Source organism: Meles meles, chromosome X (genome assembly GCF_922984935.1).
Source record: "Meles meles chromosome X, mMelMel3.1 paternal haplotype, whole genome shotgun sequence".
NCBI classification, from domain to species: Eukaryota; Metazoa; Chordata; class Mammalia; order Carnivora; family Mustelidae; genus Meles; species Meles meles.
In genome coordinates this window covers 78,161,444-78,181,447 of record NC_060087.1, presented here as the reverse complement: position 1 = coordinate 78,181,447, position 20,004 = coordinate 78,161,444, and the positions used below count along the sequence as shown (strand labels likewise).

Genomic DNA, 20,004 nt, shown 5'->3' with positions numbered 1-20,004 from the left:
CTAAAGAAACAAGAGCACTGAATGACAGATTGGAACAGATGGACCACATAGATATATACAGAACACTGCACCCTTAAAAAACAGAATATTCCTTCTTCTAGAGTGCATATGGAACTTTCTCCAGAATAGACCACAATCTGGGTCACAAATCAGGGCTCACCCAATACCAAAAGATTGAGATTATTACCTCCATATTCTCAGACCACAATACTTTGAAACTTGAACTCAACCATAAGAAAAAGTTTGGAAGGAATTCAAACACTTAGAAGGTAAAGACCATTCTGCTTAAGAATGTCTGGATCAACCAGAAAATCAAAGAACTTAAACAACTCATGGAAACCAATGAGAATGAAGACACATCGGTCCAAAACCAAAAAAGAGATACAGCAAAGGTGGTCCTAAGAGGGAAAAACGTAGCCACCCAAGCCTCCCTCAAAAAAATTGAAAAATCCAAAAGACACCAGTTCTCTGGAGAGTCAATAACCAATTAAGCTGACTCCATGCACAAGAAAGGAAATAATTAAGATTAAAGCAGAAATCAATGAGATAGAATCTAGAGATACAGAAGAACACATCAATGAAACTACAAGCTGGTTTTTTTAAAGAATCAATAAGATAGATAAACCACTGGCCAAACTAATCCAAAAGAAAAGACAGAGGACCTAGATTAATAAAATTATGAATGAAAAGGGAGAGATCATGACTAACACCAAGGAAATAGAAACAATCATCAGAAATTATTATCAAAAAGTTACATGCCAATAAGTTAAGCAATTGAGATGAAATGGATACATTCCTGGAAACTTATAAACTTTCAAAACTGAGCCAGGAAGAAATTGACAACCAGAATAGAGCAGTATCTAGTAATGAGATTGAAGCACTGATCAAAATCCTCCCAAAAACCAAGAGCCCAGGATCAGATGGATTGCCTGGAGAATTCTACCAAACATTCAAAGAAGAAATAATACCTATTCTCCTGAAGCTGTTTCAAAAAAACAGAAACAGAGGGAAAACTTCCAGACTCTTCCTATGAAGCCAGCATTGCCCTGAACCCCAACCAGGCAAAGACCCCACCAAAAAGGAGAATTTCAGACCAATATCCCTGATGAATATGGATACTAAGATTCTCAACAAGATCCTAGCTAATAGGATCCAATGGTACATTAAAAAGATTATCCACCATGACCAGGTGGGATTTATCCATGGGAAGCAGGGGTGGTTCAACATTTGCAAATCAATCAATGTGATAGAACAAATCAGTAAGAGAAGAGAGAAGAACCACATGGTCCTCTCAATGGATGCAGAAAAAGCATTTGACAAGATACAGCATCCATTCCTGATTAAAACACTTCAAAGTATAGGGATAGAGGGAACATTCCTCAACTTCATAAAATGTATTTATGAAAAACCCATAGCGAAAATCATTCTCAATAGGGAAAAGCTGACAGCCTTCCCTTGGAGATCAGGAACACGACAAGGATATCCACTCTTCTCACTGTTGTTCAACATAGTACTAGAAGTCCTAGCAACAGCTAGACAACAAAAAGAAATAAAGAGTATTCAAATTGCAAAGAAGAAGTCAAACTCTCTCTTCACAGATGACATGATACTTTGTATGGAAAACCCAAAAGACCCAACCCAACCTACTAGAACTCATATAGCAATTCAGTAATGTGGCAGGATACAAAATCAATGTACAGAAATCAGTTGCTTTCTTATACACTAACAATGAAAACACAGAAAGGGAAATTAGAGAAATGATTCAATTTACTATAGCAACAAGAACCAGAAGAGACCTGGGAATAAACGTAACCAAAGAGGGAAAGAATCTGTATTCGAGGAACTACAGAGCACTCATGAGAGAAATTGAAGAAGACACAAAAATATGGAAGACCGTTCCATGCTCATGGATCAGAAGAAGAAACATTGTTAAAATGTCTATATTGCCTAGAGCAATCTATACTTTCAATTCCATCCCAATCAAAATTCTACTGGCACTTTTCGAAGAGCTGGAACAAACAATCCTAAAATTTGTATGGAACCAGAAGAGACCCTGAATTGCTAAGGAAATGTTGAAAAAGAAAAACAAAACTGGGGGCATCACATTGCCTGATTTCAAGTTTTACTACAAAAGCTGTGATCACCAAGACAGCATGGTTCTGGCACAAAAACAGACACATAGACCAGTGGAACAGAGTAGAGAGCCCAGATATGGACCCTCCATTCTATGGTCAAAAATTTTTCGACAAGCAGGAAAAAATATACAGTGGAAAAAAGACAGTCTCTTCAATAAATGGTGCTGGGAAAATTGGACAGCTATGTATAAAAGAATGAAACTTGACCATTCTCTTACACCATAAACAATGATAAACTTGAAAAGGATAAAAGACCTCAATGTGAGGCAGGAATGTATCAAAATCCTAGAGAACATAGGCAGTAAGCTCTTTTATATCAGCCACAGCAACTTCTTTCAAAACGTGTCTCCAAAGGCAAAGAAAGCAAAAGCAAATGAACTTTTGGAACTTCACCCGATAAAAAGCTTCTGCACAGCAAAACAGTCAACAAAACAAAGAGGCAACCCACAGAATGGGAGAAGACATTTGCAAATAACACTACAGACAAAGGGCTGATATCCAAGATCTATAAAGAACTCCTCAGGGGTGCCTGGGTGGCTCAGTGGGTTAAGCCTCTGCCTTCAGCTCAGGTCATGATCTCAGTGTCCTGTGATTGAGACCCGCGTCGGGCTCTCTGCTCAGGAGGAGCCTGCTTCCTCCTGTCTCTCCACCTGCCTCTCTGCCTACCTGTGATCTCTCTCTGTCAAATAAATAAAAATAATCTTAAAAAAAAAAAAGAACTCCTCAAACTCAACACCCAAAAAACATATCATCACATCAAAAAATGGGCAGAAAATATGAACAGGCACTTCTCCAAAGAAGACATACAGATGGCTAACAAGCACATTAAAAAATGTTCATCATCATTAATCATCAGTCCCAAACCATATTGAGATACCACTTTACATCAGTTAGAATGGCCAAAATCAACAAGACAGTAAACAACAAGTGTTGGAGAGGCTGTGGAGAACGGGGAACCCTCTTACAATGTTTGTGGAAATGCAAGTTGGTGCAGCCACTTTGGAAAACACTGTGGAGATTCCTTCAGAAAATAAAAATAGAGCTACCCTATAGCTCTGCAATTGCACTACTGGGTATTTACCCCAAAGATACAGATGTAGTGAACAGAAGGGCCATCTGTATCCCAATGTTCATAGTAGCAATGGCCACAGTCGCCAAACTGTGAAAAAAGCCAAGATGTCCTTCAACAGATGAATGGATAAAGAGGATATGGTCCATATGTACAATGGAGTATTATGCCTCCATCAGAAAGGATGAATATCCAACTTTTGTATCAACAGGGACAGGACTGGAAGTGATTATGCTGAGTGAAATAAGTCAAGCAGAGAGAGTCAATTATCATACAGTTTCACTTACTTGTGGAGCATAAGGAGTAACACGGAGGACATTGGGAGATGGAGAGGAGAGGTGAGTTTAGGGAAATGGAGGGGGAGACAAACCACGAGAGACTATGGACTCTGAGAAACAAACTGAGGGTTTTGGAGGGGAGGTGGGTAGGGGGTTGGGTTAGCCTAGTGGTGCATATTAAGGAGGGCACATATTGCATGGAGCACTGGGTGTGGTGCATAAACAATGAAATCTTGGGACACTGAAAAAAGTAAAATAAAATAAAATAATCAATAAATTAATTAAAAAAAGAAGTATATCTTCAAAACTGGTTAATTCCTATGGCCCACATGATCACATAGCTTTACCTGTGCTAATATAGCAATTTCCTTTTTCTTGTATCTCAATTCCATAATGTAGGCTACAAAGAATAAGAAGGATACAATGCATCTCCATCCTAACATAAATCTGGGAAATGTCATGACCATCTGTAACAATTGAGATTTCCATCTTGGAAGAAAGCACAGACTACCTTCTTCAAGTTTTCTTTCTATTTAGGGAGTCAATCTGTATGTACAGTACTACAGCATAAAGAAACTAGTAACTCTACATCTTAGAAGTGGGAAAAGAGCTGATTTTCTAACTGAAGGACAGTCTTCAAAACACATGGTGGTAATCATGGGATTACAAAATCAGGAGCCAAGAGCATATGTTTCTAAATTTTAGAGAGCTGCATTTTTAAAGAGAAGTTTAGAAGAAATAGCTTGTGTTTTGTTCAGATTTTGAATGGCACAAAGACATTAGATGTGAGGACTTCGCATTGAATTTCTAAGCTAGTATCCAAACATCTTGATTACTAGAGAAATGGGAATCACTGAAGCAATCTCTTAGTACTACCATTTGTCTGTGTGTACAAATCCACATGCACTGATTAACAGTATGTGCTTTAGGACATATAGCAAGTAACACAGGAATTAAAAGAACTTGTTTCTTTAAAAATATAAATTTACTGTTCTATAAATCTAAACACTTCTGGACTTCTTGACTTAAGTAATACTAATGCTTGCTGTTTGAAAAGTATAAATTTTGGTATATTGATTTACATGAAGAAATGAGGGAAACAAAACCTATGACACAATTAAGGAAACTGAATCTAAAATGTCACCACTGGCATAGTACCACAACAGTGCAACATTCACCTTTAAGCTCAAGAACCTATTCAGTGTTTTTTTTTTTTTTTAAAGATTTTATTTATTTATTTGACAGACAGAGATTACAAGTAGGCATAGAGGCAGGCAGAGAGAGAGAGGAGGAAGCAGGCTCCCTGCTGAGCAGAGAGCCTGATGCAGGGCTTGATCCCAGGGCCCTGGGATCATGACCTGAGCTGAAGGCAGAGGATTTAACCCACTGAGCCACCCAGGCGCCCCCTATTCAGTGGTTCTCAATGATAAGAGCCCATTAAGCGCAATACAATAAAACACAATGGACTTAAATAAAGGTTAACCATCAAATAATCTGAACAAAGGAAACTATTTAAAATTAAGAATGATAACCAGACCTTAAATCATTCTATGCTGCTTAGTTGTTTCAGAGGTCAAAAACAGTAAATATTCCTACTTCAAAGAATATAATGTGGCACAGACTAATCCTTAACTTGAAATGTTCGTGTCTGTCAGTCATAAATTATGAACAAATATCATGGTGTGTCATGGTATTACATGATGACATATAAAAATGCAAAGTTCTTATAAACATAAAAATACAAATTAACATAAACGAGCTCCTCTGCATTTTGCTGTACATTTAGATCCGTGTCACTGATTACAACCAGGGACTCGAGGAGATCACCAACTGAAAACTCTGTCCTGCAAATAGCCCCACAGGGAGGAAATTTTAAAGAACCCAAAGGGAGAAAAATGAATGTATGGAAAGAAGACCTACCATTCCACCCAACCCTGTATTTGATAGTCTAATCTTCTCTTACACAGCACCTTCCAACACACATTACATACTTTAAAGCAATTTTCTTCTCAGTAAAATATCAACCACAACTCCCCCCAAATTCAAATAATGTTAAACACTGTGTGATGGGAAAAAAAAATATTTCAGTGAAGCAAAAGAGACCATCAAAATCTAAAAATAGCGTGAGCCACTGCAATAATTTGAGCCTTAGGAAAAGTTGGATTCTAAGTGTGCCTCTGACCCTGAAATGCTGGGTCAGTCCTTTCTGGAGAGCAGATCTTTATTTGTAAAAATCTTGAGAACAGCAACTCACCTTGCCTACACAAAACTGATGGGCTCTAAAAGCCTATACATACAAAGCGAAGTGATAGCTGTATAATTATACAGATTATTAGGTGCTATTTTATTACAAATATGTAGGCTTTATTTCCTGGATACATTAAAATCTATTAGAGGATGAGAAATTTTCTATTAATATTCTGCAATTAGTTCCAATTCAATTTGAATAAAGAAAAGGGATTCCTCATTTTACAAGCTACCAGATTCAAGAATATCTACATGCGATTTCCCCTCATTTTCAGAATTCTGTAAGTTGCAGAGGTGTTCTGTAATGCTTCCTTGAATTGAACCATGTATCTCCAAAAATTCTGTTACAGTGCAATGAGAGGCAGAGTGCTTGCGAAGTTTGGGACAGAGAGAACAGATTTAAGCCTCAACTTGGATCTTGGATACTTACTAGTTTTGTTTTTTTTTTTTTAAGATTTTATTTATTTATTTGATAGAGAGAGAAATCACAAGTAGGGAGAGAGGCAGGCAGAGGGGCGGGGGGGGGGGGGGGGGGAAGGGAAGCAGGGCCCCTGCTGAGCCGGGAGCCAGAGGCAGGCTCAATCCCAGGACCCTGAGATCATGACCTCAGCTGAAGGCTGAGGCTTAACCCACTCAGCCACCCAGGTGCCCCTACTTACTATCTTTTTAATATTGAAAAAATTGTATGACTTCAATGGGTTTTAGTTTCCTAATTTGCAAAATGGGGTCAATAATAATTCACCTCCCTGAATCACTAGAAAAGTAATTTATAAACTGTTAAAACACAGGCAACGAAATGTGTGGACTATTGACTAGGATTTATTGAACTTTGGTAGAGTGCCTCTCAGTATATCCTACAGTGGTTATTTTCCAAAATATTTTTGGTTATAAATTAATAGTCATATATTTATTACTAATCCATATTTATAGAAAACAATATTTTTATGGTTTTATAAATAAACCATAGCAGTGTGACAATTACATATTCAATAGTTTTGCTGGTAAAAAATATATCCTTTACATCTGTGAGGAACTAAATTCTCTAACTTAAAAAAAAGTTAACACTTATGTCAAACACAACAAATCCTTTATTTAAATCAACTGTCTGGCTTTCATTCAAGAGTAATTTATTGAGGGCTTCATATAAATAGGCACTGGGGATTTAAAGTGGAAGAAAATAAACATTCAGATTCCACAAGTTCTCAGCCTTGAAAGAGAAATAAAATAATTAAAGTGTGAACAGTTCTTTAATAATGCCCTCAAAGTGTATAGTGGGAACCAGAGAAGATCTAAAGAGCAAAAACTAGACAAAGAACAGTAAAGGGCATTATAAAAATGTAAAAGGCAAAAAAAAAAAAAAAAGTAAAAGGCAAGCTGTTAAACCTACATGTTTTTAAAAAAGAGAGAAAAATGGAGTATCATTAGGAGGCTAGGACCCTACCTATAGTTTCATAACTAAAGCAGCCACTGACTGTCCTGGTTCGCTTGAGACTGTCCCAATTTTAGCATTGAAAAGTCTCACATCCCAGGAAAGCCTTATCCTGAGCAATCTGCACGTTGAAGAGGTAACCCTCAAAGTGATATATTTGGAGAAAAGACCTTTAAGGAGGCAATTAAGGTTAAAAAAAAAAAAGTCAAAAGGGTGGGGCCTAATCTGACTGGATTAGTGTCCTTATAAGAAGAGGAGGTGACACCAGAGCTCTTAAGCACATTCCCAACTCTTTATGCAGGGCACAGAGGAAAGGCTCTGTGAGCACATAGCAAGAAGGTGGCTGGCTGTCTGCAAGCCAGGAAGAGTCTGTCACTAATACCACAAGATGGCCTCTAGGAAATAAGGCCTTTTACATTACATATCCTTTATAGAAATGATGGATCTTAGAAAAAGGAAAACAATTACATTACCATATCTCACCAGACACTAACTAGGCCAGCACCTTGATCTTTGACTTCCTATCTCCAAAACTGTGTGAAAATTAATTTCTGTTGTTTTAACTACCCAGCCTCTGGTATTCTGTTGTGGCAGCCAGAACCTGCCAATACACAAAATTTCCCTTCTCTGAGTGTCAGTTTTCTTAACTACAGACTGAAGAGGCTAAACTAGTTACTTTCCTTTTTTCTTTCTTCTTTAAGATTTTATTTATTTTTGAGAAAGAGAGAGAGAGCATGAGTGGTGGGGAGGGGCAGAGGGAGAAGCAGGCTCCCTACTGAGCAGGGAGCCAGATGTGGGACTTGATTCCATGACCTCAGGATCATGAACTGAGCCAAAGGGAGATGATTAACTGACTGAGCCATGGAGGCATCCACAACCAGTTATCTTCTTATGTTAAGATTCTAAGTTTATATGGTAACAATCCACATCATTTCAGCTAAAAATTATGAGATGTGAAATTTTTAGAGTACTTAGATATGACTTTTTCTTTGTAGATTTTCTCTTGGATTATATTATTTCCAAATTTGGCTTCCATAGACAGCAGTCATTTTCTTTATAAATCATATTTTCTGGTAACTAATCTTCTATTTCTCATTAAAACTGAACCTTTTTACTTTCCTTCTTACAACTTCTATGGGGGAGTTGTAGACTTTCCTTTGTGTACTTGGGGTAATACCTACAATATTCCGTCACTACCACATGATGCTCTCTAGGAAATAAGGCAGTTTATGTTACATATACTTTACAGAAATGATGGATCTTAGAAAAAGGAAAACAATTACATTATCATATTAATCCTTATGACAAAGTAAGATATATAAAATTTTCTCTGTAGTAAACTGTAATGTTTTCTTCAGGTTCTTTGTATAATATACAAAAGGAGACCATCCCACTGTATCATGATTTCTTATGTCTCTCCATCCAACTAGAATGACTAGGAAGTAATAGAATGGAGGAAGGGGATATTAACTCAAGGCTGAAAAAGAAAGGTTCATGGCCCTTATAAGTTATGAAATGAATGATTTAAAAAAATTATGAGGGTAACTTATGTAAACTAATATATAAATAACTCAAAATCTTCTCATAATCTGCCTACCAATGTTATCATTTTTCTCCAGGGTACACCCAATATTCCAGACAGTATGCTTTTCTAATTCATCTTCAAAGACAAGATGATTATTCCTAGTTATCTACCATCACTAAAAAAGTTATCATTTAACATAATAATTTCTCAAAGAACTCTGACAAAATTCATTTTATTTGACCCAAAAAAACCCTACATAACAAAATAAACAAGGGTTACTGCATTTCCTCATTCACAGGTAAGGAAACTGAGTTCAGAAAGAGTAAATGACTCAGCCATGAAAATTTGGCTAGTAATTGGCAGAATGGAAGCTAAAAGGTATGTTCTGATTCCAGCATTCTGTCATCTTGTAAGGTTGTGGCTTCTTCTCTCATATAACCAAATTCTACCAATCCTTTAAGATCCTTCTGTTCCATTTTACAGTATTTCCCATCCCCATCCCATCATCAAAAATTCCTCCCTCCTGAAGCCCTGTTAATCTCAATGGTCATTAATTTTGTTGTTCATTGATGGTATATCTTGTGATGTTACATGATACTCTATATGTAGTTTATTTCCTGACCAGTTAATTTTACCACTAGTTTCTTGAGGTTTTTATGTGTTTTCTGTATTATTTGTATTCCCCTGGTGTACCAATGATCTTTCATTTGTCTTTGTTTGGGCCTGCCTGATACCCATGCCCCTGCCCCAATCTTTGGCATCCTTATCTTTGGTTAACAGCATTCTTTATGAGATAACCAATCTTCTATCACAAATAGTCTTGGCAGGGTTATCAATGCCTTCCCTTGGACAAGGAGTATCCTTGTAATCCATACTAATTTGAATCAAATTCAGGGCAAGGGGTAGGAAAATGGTTGGAGCTAATACAAAGTCAATTTCTTTAAAAGACTTTCCATTTGTTCTTGCTTCCCATTTTCTCAAAGCTGCCCATTGTTGCTATTTTTTATTTTTTTTAAATATTTTACTTGTTATTTGTCAGAGAGCATACACAAGCAGGGGGACAAAGAAGGGGAACCAGCAGGCAGAGGGAGAAGCAGACTCCTAGCTGAGCAAGGAGCCTGATGCAGGGCTCAATCCCAGGACCCTGGGATAGTGAGTTGAGGCAAAGGCAGACCCTCAACCGACAGAGCCACCAGGCGTCCCAGCTGCTACTTTTTTTTTTTTTTAATTTTTTATTTCTTTGACAGAGAGAAATCACAACTAGGCAGAGAGGCAGGCAGAGAGAGAGGAGGAAGCAGGCTCCCTGCCAAGCAGAGAGCCCGATGCGGGGCTCGATCCCAGGACCCTGGGACCATGACCTGAGCTGAAGGCAGAGGCTTTAACCCACTGAGCCACCCAGGCGCCCCAGCTGCTACTTTTTTAAAGGCCAAGTTATTCAGCCTTTCTTTAATTTCTGGTTGAGCTATCTCATATCTTCCTGATAAATTACCTTTTTCTTTCTTTCTTTTCTTTTTTTTTTTTCTTAAGTCAGGCAGAATCACTTTCCCTTCTTTGCAAACAAAGATCCTTACCTGATATATTAAGGATTTTTAAATGTTTTGTTCTTATGCAGATTATATGTTATTGTATATAACTGAAAACATAAATAAATGATCCTGAAGTGCACCACTACTATTCGTTAGAATTTTAATAACCAACAGGCAAGCAGGGGCAAAGCTAACATGGGGAACTCATCTGCATGGAAATAACTTGTATTATAGTTCAGAACCCTGGTTTGGTAACTCACAAAGTGATAATTCACAGCTGCAAATTAACAAAGCATTTTGTGGTAAGGGTCATACTTACAGTAATGATATCATTTAGTTACATTTGACATTTAGGATAACTCATCTGTTTTCCTTTTCTTCCCAAATATTATAGAAGCCAATTGTGACCATCTGCATTTTTAATACTATTTTACTACAAGATACATCTGATAAGTTTAACTGCTTATATCATGGCTCCTTTTTTAAAAGTAGGTGAATAAGGGACATCTTTGTGGCTAAATTGGTTAAGGGCCTGCTTTTGGCTCAGGTCATGATCCCAGGGCCCTGGGAATGAGTCCCCCATCAGGCTCCCTGCTCAGCAGGGAGACTTCTCCCTCTGCCTACCATTCCCCTGCTTGTGCTCACTCACTTTCTTACTCTAGCCCTCTATCTGACAAATAAATAAAATCTTAAAAAAAAGTAGGTGAATATTTTAGCATACTCTGTAGCTTCTTGCAAAGAGCAGATTATAGTTTTAAATTCACTGAGAAAGGAAATTATCCTTAGAATAATTCAGGTGGGGAAAATGACATCCTTTTTGAAGCATAATCAGTGTTCTACAAAGGAAGTTCTCTCTGCAATTCTTTAAGGAAAACAAATTAAGAAAAATCAGCCAAGTAATCTTCTATAATATAACTGGAATTTAACAGCAATTCTGGCTAAATATACATCAGTAGTTAATTCACTTTAACAGATTACAAACCTATTTCTATGTATTTCATAAATTTCTGTCATTTTAGACATTTACATCTACTCAGAATCCTTTGTATCCCAAGAACATCCTCTTCATCCTAGACATTAGGGGAATATCATGCATGTATATGATATTTCTCTTTCTTAATGACAAGTATTTCCCTGAAGATAAAAATCCTGCTGATAAGTGGGGGCGGGGAGATTTTAAAATACTCACTTCTTCCCTTTTAGAACATCTATTACTACATGATAGTATTTCCCACAAGATTATTTTTATTTCATTTGAAGTTGGCAAAAATCTTTGTGCTGAATCCTTTGAGCATATCTCCAGTGATAGATGTCAGATCAGTGTTGTATGGAAGAAATTTTATTTGACAGGTAGATGACAAGAAGAAGCTTCTCTCCAGAATATAACTGTAAAATCCTTCAGTGAGATTAAAATCATCTTCTGTTTCTGTGTATAAATGACTTATTTATATTTGCTATAAAAATCAGTTCATGTAATTAACTGGAATAGTGTGGAATTAAGACACTTAGAAAAGGTACATATTTATTCAGATTAGGTAAGTTTATTTTAAATGTCTTTTTATGAGTGAAATCTGAAATAGGTATATAATATAAATTTTCAATGATCTTTTGTCTTAATTTATAATATTTTATAATCATCTTACCAAAAATATCTTGATTCACTCATGTGCATACAGCATATACTCAAAACAAATAGCATCTTCAGAAGAGTTGACTTTATTAGTACTGAATACATGGTATGCAATATAATGAAAATATATTAAATATTTAGATTTATCCTATAAATCTGGCTATGATTTATTCCACATTAGTACAAGCACAGCCTTATTCTCTCTGGCATTATCAAATAATTTCACTTGTCCCCTAACATCACAAGAAGAGGGACGAACATTTTTTTTTTAATAAAATCTACCATTCCAGATGATCTGCCCTATCTTCCTGGCCCTCTTTCCTAATATAACTCAAAAATGAGTAAGAAATACACAGATATAATTCCATTATGCATGTTATTACCTACAAAGATATTCTCTGTCTATTTGGCTTAGAACTACTTGAAGCAAATCATTTTTGATACATATTAAAATGCTAGACATTGTATATGTAACACACATCTGTTTAATGCATGAATAGAAATTTATATCCATCCCTACATCTGGGATTCTTGTGTTATAATGTACTTTAAGAACTAACCAAAGTTTCTCAATGTTTCACACTGTGAGAAGAAAAAAAGCGAAAGAATGGTGAGATGTCAAGGAGGGATTGTTTGTTTTCAGATTTATTTTCCTCTTTAGCTTTCTTTTTTTTTTAATTTAATTTTTTTTCAGTGTTCCAAAATTCATTGTTTATGCACCATACCTAGTGCTCCAATGCAATACATGCCCTCCACAATACCCACCACCAGGCTCACCCAACCCCCTACCCCCGTCCCCTCCAAAACCCTCAGTTTCTTTCTCAGAGTCCACAGTCTCTCATGGTTTGTCTCCTCCTCTGATTTCTTATAGGCCTTCACCTCAGTGTCTATTCAGTTTTCTCTTTGTAACAGACAGGTCTTTCGCTTGAATAAGGTGGTTCATTATAGCCTAGAAATGGCCATATACTATCACTTTTATGTTTCTCTGTTTCTTCTCACGAGAATTAAAATCTCAAAAAAAAATACTATGAAATGGCTTGATCAAAACAATAAGATGATTGTCATTTGAGTTTTTTTTCCAACTTTAGGTTAATAGACTAGATATCTAGTATAAGCTTAGTAACAACAGTATTTAACAAAAAAAGGGTATTGATAGTTTTGACTAGAATAAGCAAAGCATCTTAAAAAAAAGGTTCCCAGCTATTTACCTCATTATATTTAGCTCCTCAAGTAGTTTTAGAGAGACAGTAAATAAGTACAGGGGAGCTGAGTTATAATATTGCATCTACTTTATGAAAGGCAATTTTTTAAATTTACAAACTACAGTAAAATCTGATCAGAGAAGTTTATACTACCACAGATTTTGCATAGTCTTTGAGATTTTACTGTACTAAAATTAAAAATATATATATATATTTATCTGTTTTAATGAGATATAATTCACTTACCACAACACTCAACCTTTTAAAGCATACATTTTTTGGCTTATGTACTATAGCCAATTTAGAATGACCCCTCTCACAGATGAAATTATGATTCTAAATTAGCATTTTAAAATGTTATCTTACCTTACAAAGGAAGTTGATTTTAAAACCCAAAGACTGGGCATTTCTTGAGCCTGAGTTCATGTAGTTTCCAACCAAAAGAACTAATTCTAAAAGTCTGTTAAAGCTTTCACTTTTCTTCAGCTCTTCACAGGCAAGAGTTACTGCTATGATGCTTGGTTTGATGTTGTTTACATGCTCTTCAAACGTGAGCTTGAAAAGAATGTTTTCCAGACGAGGTTGCAACATTTTCACTGAGCTCATCTGTAAGATAAGAAATGCTCTGTAAGAATATATATATATAAAGCCCATTATTTTATTTTCCAGTAGTCATAATTTTATAGACAGGACTATAAAATTTCTGCATAAAATGAATTCCTTCTGGGTTTTAAAACTTATTGTTTTGGTTTGTTTTAGACATTTCAAAGGGATATTTTTATCCAAGTTTAAAAATAATTAGCTGCTCAGTTTTAAGCAAATCACCCCTTATAACAGTAAGAAAATATTACTGAAGCTAAATGGTTGCTCTTTGTTACTTGCATAATCATTAGTCATCAGTAGCATTTAAAATACCAGTTGTCTCTGAGGTGAACTATGAAAATTTACAAACATGAAATTGAGATGAGTGAGCAGTCAGGCCACAGATAAAAGATGTAGATGATGAAAGAAAATGTAAGTGGAACCACATTTCCTAAGAAATTACTGTTACTATGCTATTTGAAATCAGAGGACTAGCTCTGAGTGAATACTTAATTTTTAAATCTAGATTTCTAGTCATCAAATATATTAAATATTTATATATGCTCTAAAGAATTTCTCCTACATTGATGGAAAGTTGATGTTAAATAATTAGGTTATGTATAAGTATATTATTTAAGAATTCTATACTGGTTTTCTTTAAAACAGTTCAACTTAGGTCTTTCTTACTTGTTTCATAGTATTGGTGAACATTCTCTACTTCCTTTGGTATAGCTCCTATGGTAATAATTTCTTTTAGACATTAATTTCCTCTAACTCCAAGTCATTTAACTAGGTTTCGTTCATCAAATGAATTTTGGGACAGAGGTGGGGGTGGGAGTAGACACATATGAACATATATAAGCACACACAATGAAAATAAATGTATTTTTTTTCCCTTCAGGGCTTGAACCCATGACCTTGAGATCAAAACCTCAGCTGAGATTGAACAGGACACTTAACTGACTAAGCCACTCCAGCACCCCCCAAAAAATTATTAGTTATCCTAATTATATTTATTTTTTGCACATATAGCTTAGTTTCTTGAAACATAAACATGAAAAGAACTTGACAACATAAACAGAAGTCCTTAAGTCACAAAGTGCCCTTCAAATGAAGAGACTACAGAGGAGGTGAAGCTATATTCATCTCTTAACAGGAGCCACAAATTAGTATGCATTAGTCATACTAAGAATTTGCTGCAATCAAAAGTGTGAAATTTTTACAATCAGACTAGTTACACAGATAAGAGTTGGATCTCCATTACAGGATCTAGGTGTATAAGAGAATGTACTGAATAACTAAGCGTAGAAATAACAGGAAGTACTGAGGAACATCCCCAGCCACAGATACAATGATTAAAATGCTCATGTCTCATGAAGGCACTTGACTGTACCTAAGTGATATAACTAAATAAAATACAAACTCGACTGAAATATATTTTTTTTTAGTTGTGCTCCCTGGAAGCATTTTAGTTGACAGACATTCTTTGTTTTATAATTCATTCCTTGAAGTACTGTGGGGTGCTGACCATGGTGTTATATTATGTACAGGATTTATTTGTGTTGTGAAGTATTTATCTATCAAATCACCTCAAGCAGCTATCATTTCTTTAGCTGATCTGTACTACATTTAAAAAAATACACTGACAGCTTTAGTGAGAGCAGCTACAAATGGGTTATTTCCCCAAAGAGTTAGATCAACTTTTGTCTATATAATTTAAATTTTATACACTTCATTATCTATGCAGCTGGTGAATATCGATCTACTGCCAAACTACTGTAAGAATCCAGAGAGGAAAAAAAAAATGTCACAGGTATAAAAAATCATGTGTGAAGGGGGAGGAGATAGCCACATGTCACTCCTGCTTCTGTGTGTCACCCACCTTTAAGGTTATTTCTATTACTTTTCTTTTTGCACTGACAAGAAACATACCTTCAACTATCATCATATGCAAACATAATTGATCTTAAGTCACTTCAAAATATAATGTTAAGAATTTATTAGAATTAACAGATATGTTTGTAACAAATATACTTTGTTACAAGTTATTTGTCCCAAATACTTAAATACTATTAGGACTCACTGCATACTGACAATACAGGACAATTTGTATCCATGACTATAAGAGAGGTTATGAAGAGAGGTCTTCATTATCATAACCTAATGAAGACACATTAAAGAAGGGTAGATTTAAGTTAGATAGCAGACAGAACTGCCTATACAAACTATGAAATCCAGACTCAATGACTGAGCAAAACTCTGCCTGGAAGTATGGAAATATAGCAAGAACTGTGATTTTCTATTAACTAATTTTCTTATCATCTTTTGGACAATAACCTCCTCAAGGGAAGGATCTCTCCTGCTCATCACTGTACTTTCTGCAGTACACCTTGTACCTGCACTGGACAAAATAATCAATACAAGTTCACCTAGTATATGGAGCCAATGGCAAATGTTTCTATATAAGATGTAAAGGAGAGATAAGAACCACAGTTAATCTATAAAATGAAACTTTGGAAAAATAGAGTGTTGTATAACGTAAGAGTTATCAAATCACAGTGTTGTATACATGAAACTAATATGTACATCAACTATACTTCAATTAAAAATTTTAATAGAGAATACTTTCCCCAAAGATAGTGGTAACACAGAAGTTAGGCATCAACAAACATCTACCAGTCTTTAGTCTGAAACAAAACACAGTAACAAAGTCTGCCCCCAAAGGCACTGTAAACTCAAGAGAGCCACAGTAAGAATTTGAAAGAATTTCAAAATCCTGAAAACAACTGTTTGAGGCCAAGAATGGCCATCAAAATGACTGCTGTGCTATGCTATTGTATTAGGAATTACTGATAAACATGGGAAAAGGAGTTAATTTCTGGTTTTTAAAATTTAATGAAAAGCAATCGATAGCAAAACTGATTCATGTTCATAGGCCTAATCTGAATGTTCAGTTTTCAGGTGTATTTTATTTTATTTTATTGTAAAAGCTGATGTAAATAAGCAATCCTGCTACAAAATGAAGTATTATAAATTAATGAAATTAACAAAAATATGAACACATGGATTTGAGAATGAGTTACAGTGGTTTTCTTTTACTTGATCTCAGAATTACCAAACCATTTTTTTCACCAGATAAAATAAATACACATCTAGATATAAGAGCTAGCATTCATATTTACAAAAAGAATGAAAACATAAAAAGCCAATACATTACATATCAAAACACTGAATATTCTGAATGAAATCATATGAAAAAAATGTGATTTTCCCAATGAATATGCAAACCTGGATAACGGTTTAATATTAATGGAACAGAAGAGCTATAATTTTCCATCTACACTAATTGCCTTTGATGATATGTGGGAGAGAAAAAAAAGCTTTTAGAATTTTCTTTTTCACCTGGTTAAGCTATCTTGAATAGAGCTCATTAGCTCTTATGAGGCTTAAAAAAATTAAAAAGCACATCGACTTTACAGTTGTACTTCCGAATACAGGCATAAATCCACTCCTTGTGCCTTCTTGTATTTGTGTAGAAAAAGAAAAAAATTAAATGGGCTATCAACAATATCACATAATCTGTACTTTTCATTATAAATGTTTTTATGCACAAGGCTATCTCAAACATCTTTGTTAGATTATAGCTGCAGAATGTTTTTAATTGAAAAATATGGGTAATTTTGAACTCAGAAAAACAAAGTACTGATTACTAAAAGAACTAATTATTGCTTTCTTTTTCTCAGAAGATGTGTTAGTTTAATAGATACACACAGTATGGGTCTCCATCCTCAGTGCAAGACAAGTGGGAATTTCCATAGCTCTGAGGTTTGAGAACAGCTGAGCTGCAAACACTTTCTGAAGAGTCTAAAAGTTCCTGCTGGGGTTCTAACTGGCAAAGCTTTCAAAGGACATTGGGGAGGGGAGGCGAACCATAAGAGACTATGGACTCTGAAAAACAACCTGAGGGTTTTGAAGGGTCAGGGGTGGGAGGTTGGGGGAACAGGTGGTGGGTAATGGGGAGGGCACGTTTTGCATGGAGCACTGGGTGTTGTGCAAAAAGAATGAATACTGTTACGCTGAAAAAATAAATAAAATGGAAAAAAAAAAAAAGAAACGAAAAAAAAAAAAAGTATAGTACATAATTACAATGATGTACCAAATTCAGTTCTGTGGGAGGCGGGTTGGAGGACAAGTTGGTGGGATGCTATGCAGACAATCTACCCACCTCCCCACCACCACTACCACCAAAGAAAAGGAATATTGATCATAAAAGGTGTGAGAACTAGCATATCGCTCTTACCAGGTAGTCTGCCTCTAAACAGAGGAAAAGGTCCATGGGCTTTATTATTTGTTTCTTTTTTTTTTCTTTTTTTCCCTTTTTGTTTCTTTTCAACTTATTACATGTGAATATAAGCAAGCCCAATGATGTTACTGCTAAAAAGAACCAAAAAGTTTAGAGAAAGCTTAGCAGCCCAGTCACTCTCTCAGATAAGTTTACTTCTTTCAAAAAGTCACAGCCAGATTATTTCCCAAGTTTTGCCAATTTTATTGTTTTTTTGTTTGATGATGAAAGTTTTAATGAATCTTGCAGGAATAATCTCACTTCTGGCATATGCCTATTATTAACTGATGAGAATTGTTTTTATCATTCAAGAAGTTACATAATAATAGAAACTATGCAGGGCCCTGGCAGAGGTGACAGGAATGAAATTAAGAAAGAGTATTGTTAGAGAAGGCACATAAAGAAAAATTTTCAATAAGGAAGCTAAATTCTTCAATATTATCAAGTGCCACATGGATAGAGAATTAGGACTAAAATGAACCGACTTGATTTTGGATTCAAGTTATACATTCAGCAAATATATATTAAGCATATACCATGTGAATAAAATCAGCATGATGCATGCTCTTGAAGAAGTTGCAATCTAGTGGGGGTTTATAGACATTCAATAAACAAATTCACATACTTAACTAAGAACATGATAATTTCTAGAAAGGAAAAGGGGGGGGAAGGTGCTCTGTGGGATTTTAATAGAGAGCCTAAATTCTGATTGATAGGCAAGTGAAGTTATCACTGGAAAAATGAACTTTAAGCTAAAAGTGGAAGAATAAACAGGAAAGAGGCAGGCAGCAAGTGAGAGTAAGCAGTAGCAGCATGTGTAATGGGCCAGAGGCAGGAAAGAGCCTGGTAAATTCAAAACACTGAAAAATAAAACACAATGTGGTTGAAGTATAATGACCAAGAAGCCAAGCCACAGGAGACAGAAGTGGGAGAGGTGGTAAATTCTGGTGAGGAGTTTATATTACAGCCTTAGTGCCATAAGACAGCACTGATGCTTTAAGCAGATAAACAATATGTCGCAAGACAAATGAACTCTAGAAATGCCACATTTGAGGGCTGTGCTGAGACTGACTTGGAGAAAGGTTTTTGCCTGAGTGGGGAAAACAAACAAGAAGTATGTTATAATTGTTTAAGAAAATGATGATGTTGGCTTGGGCTAAGGTAGTAATGGCTTAGAGGAAGAGTAGAACTTGATGCATATTTTAGATGCAATTAGGAGATAATTAGACCTCTCTTAGATAATTTTCAAAGCATTGTTTAAAGCAGAATTCTCATTATTGGTTGAATAGTGGATGAGAGGTAAAGGAGACTAATCTCTGAAAAAACAGGTGTTAGGAAATAGAGAGCAACAGTTTTCAGGGACCTTAGAATCAATAAATGATTTATATTTAACCATCTATACAGCTATCAATTTATTCAGTTTTAGGCAGTGAGTGACTTAAGCTTTGTTTTTTTCCTGAAAAGAAAGTCCAAGTGCAGAATGACAAAGAAGAGGCAATAAAATAACAGAAGTATAAATTAAACAAGAGATAATAATGCCCAGGCGTACCTGGGTGGCTCAGTCACTTAGTGTTGGACTCTTGGTTTCTGTCCAGGTCATGATCTCAGAGTCCTAAGACTGAGCTGCATATCTGGCTCCCCGCTCAGTAGGGATTCTGCTTGAGATTGTCTCTCACTCTCTGCCCCTCCCCCTGCACACACGTGGCCACACATTCTCTCTCATAAATAAATGAAATCTTTTAACGCCCAAAACAGAGATAAGTAAATTATCATGTAGCAGAGCATCTCTCACAAACACACACAATGGAACACTATAGCAGTTAAAACCACTCTTTATCTCTTAGAAGAAAACAAAAATACTAATTTGAAAAGACAAATATCTTCCCCTATGTTCCACAGCATTATTTATAATATCTAGGATATGGAAGCAACCTAAATGTCTATCAATAAGTGAATAAAGGTTTGATATATTTTGTGTGCTTGTGTGTGTCTGTGCAATATAACATTATTCTGAAATTCTGTCATTTGCAACAACATGG

The 20,004-nt window shown here is 35.6% G+C and overlaps 1 protein-coding gene across 3 annotated transcripts in view; it reads right to left on the bottom strand.

The window, feature by feature from the left end:
* Positions 1 to 20,004, bottom strand: part of DIAPH2 (diaphanous related formin 2) — a 1,125,504-nt gene that overhangs the window by 551,667 nt on the left and 553,833 nt on the right. For all 3 annotated transcript variants that reach the window (XM_045995095.1, XM_045995096.1, XM_045995097.1), the window contains one exon: positions 13,408 to 13,647. In XM_045995095.1, the coding sequence (XP_045851051.1) occupies positions 13,408 to 13,647 (240 nt within the window). The remainder of the gene's footprint in view (positions 1 to 13,407; positions 13,648 to 20,004) is intronic.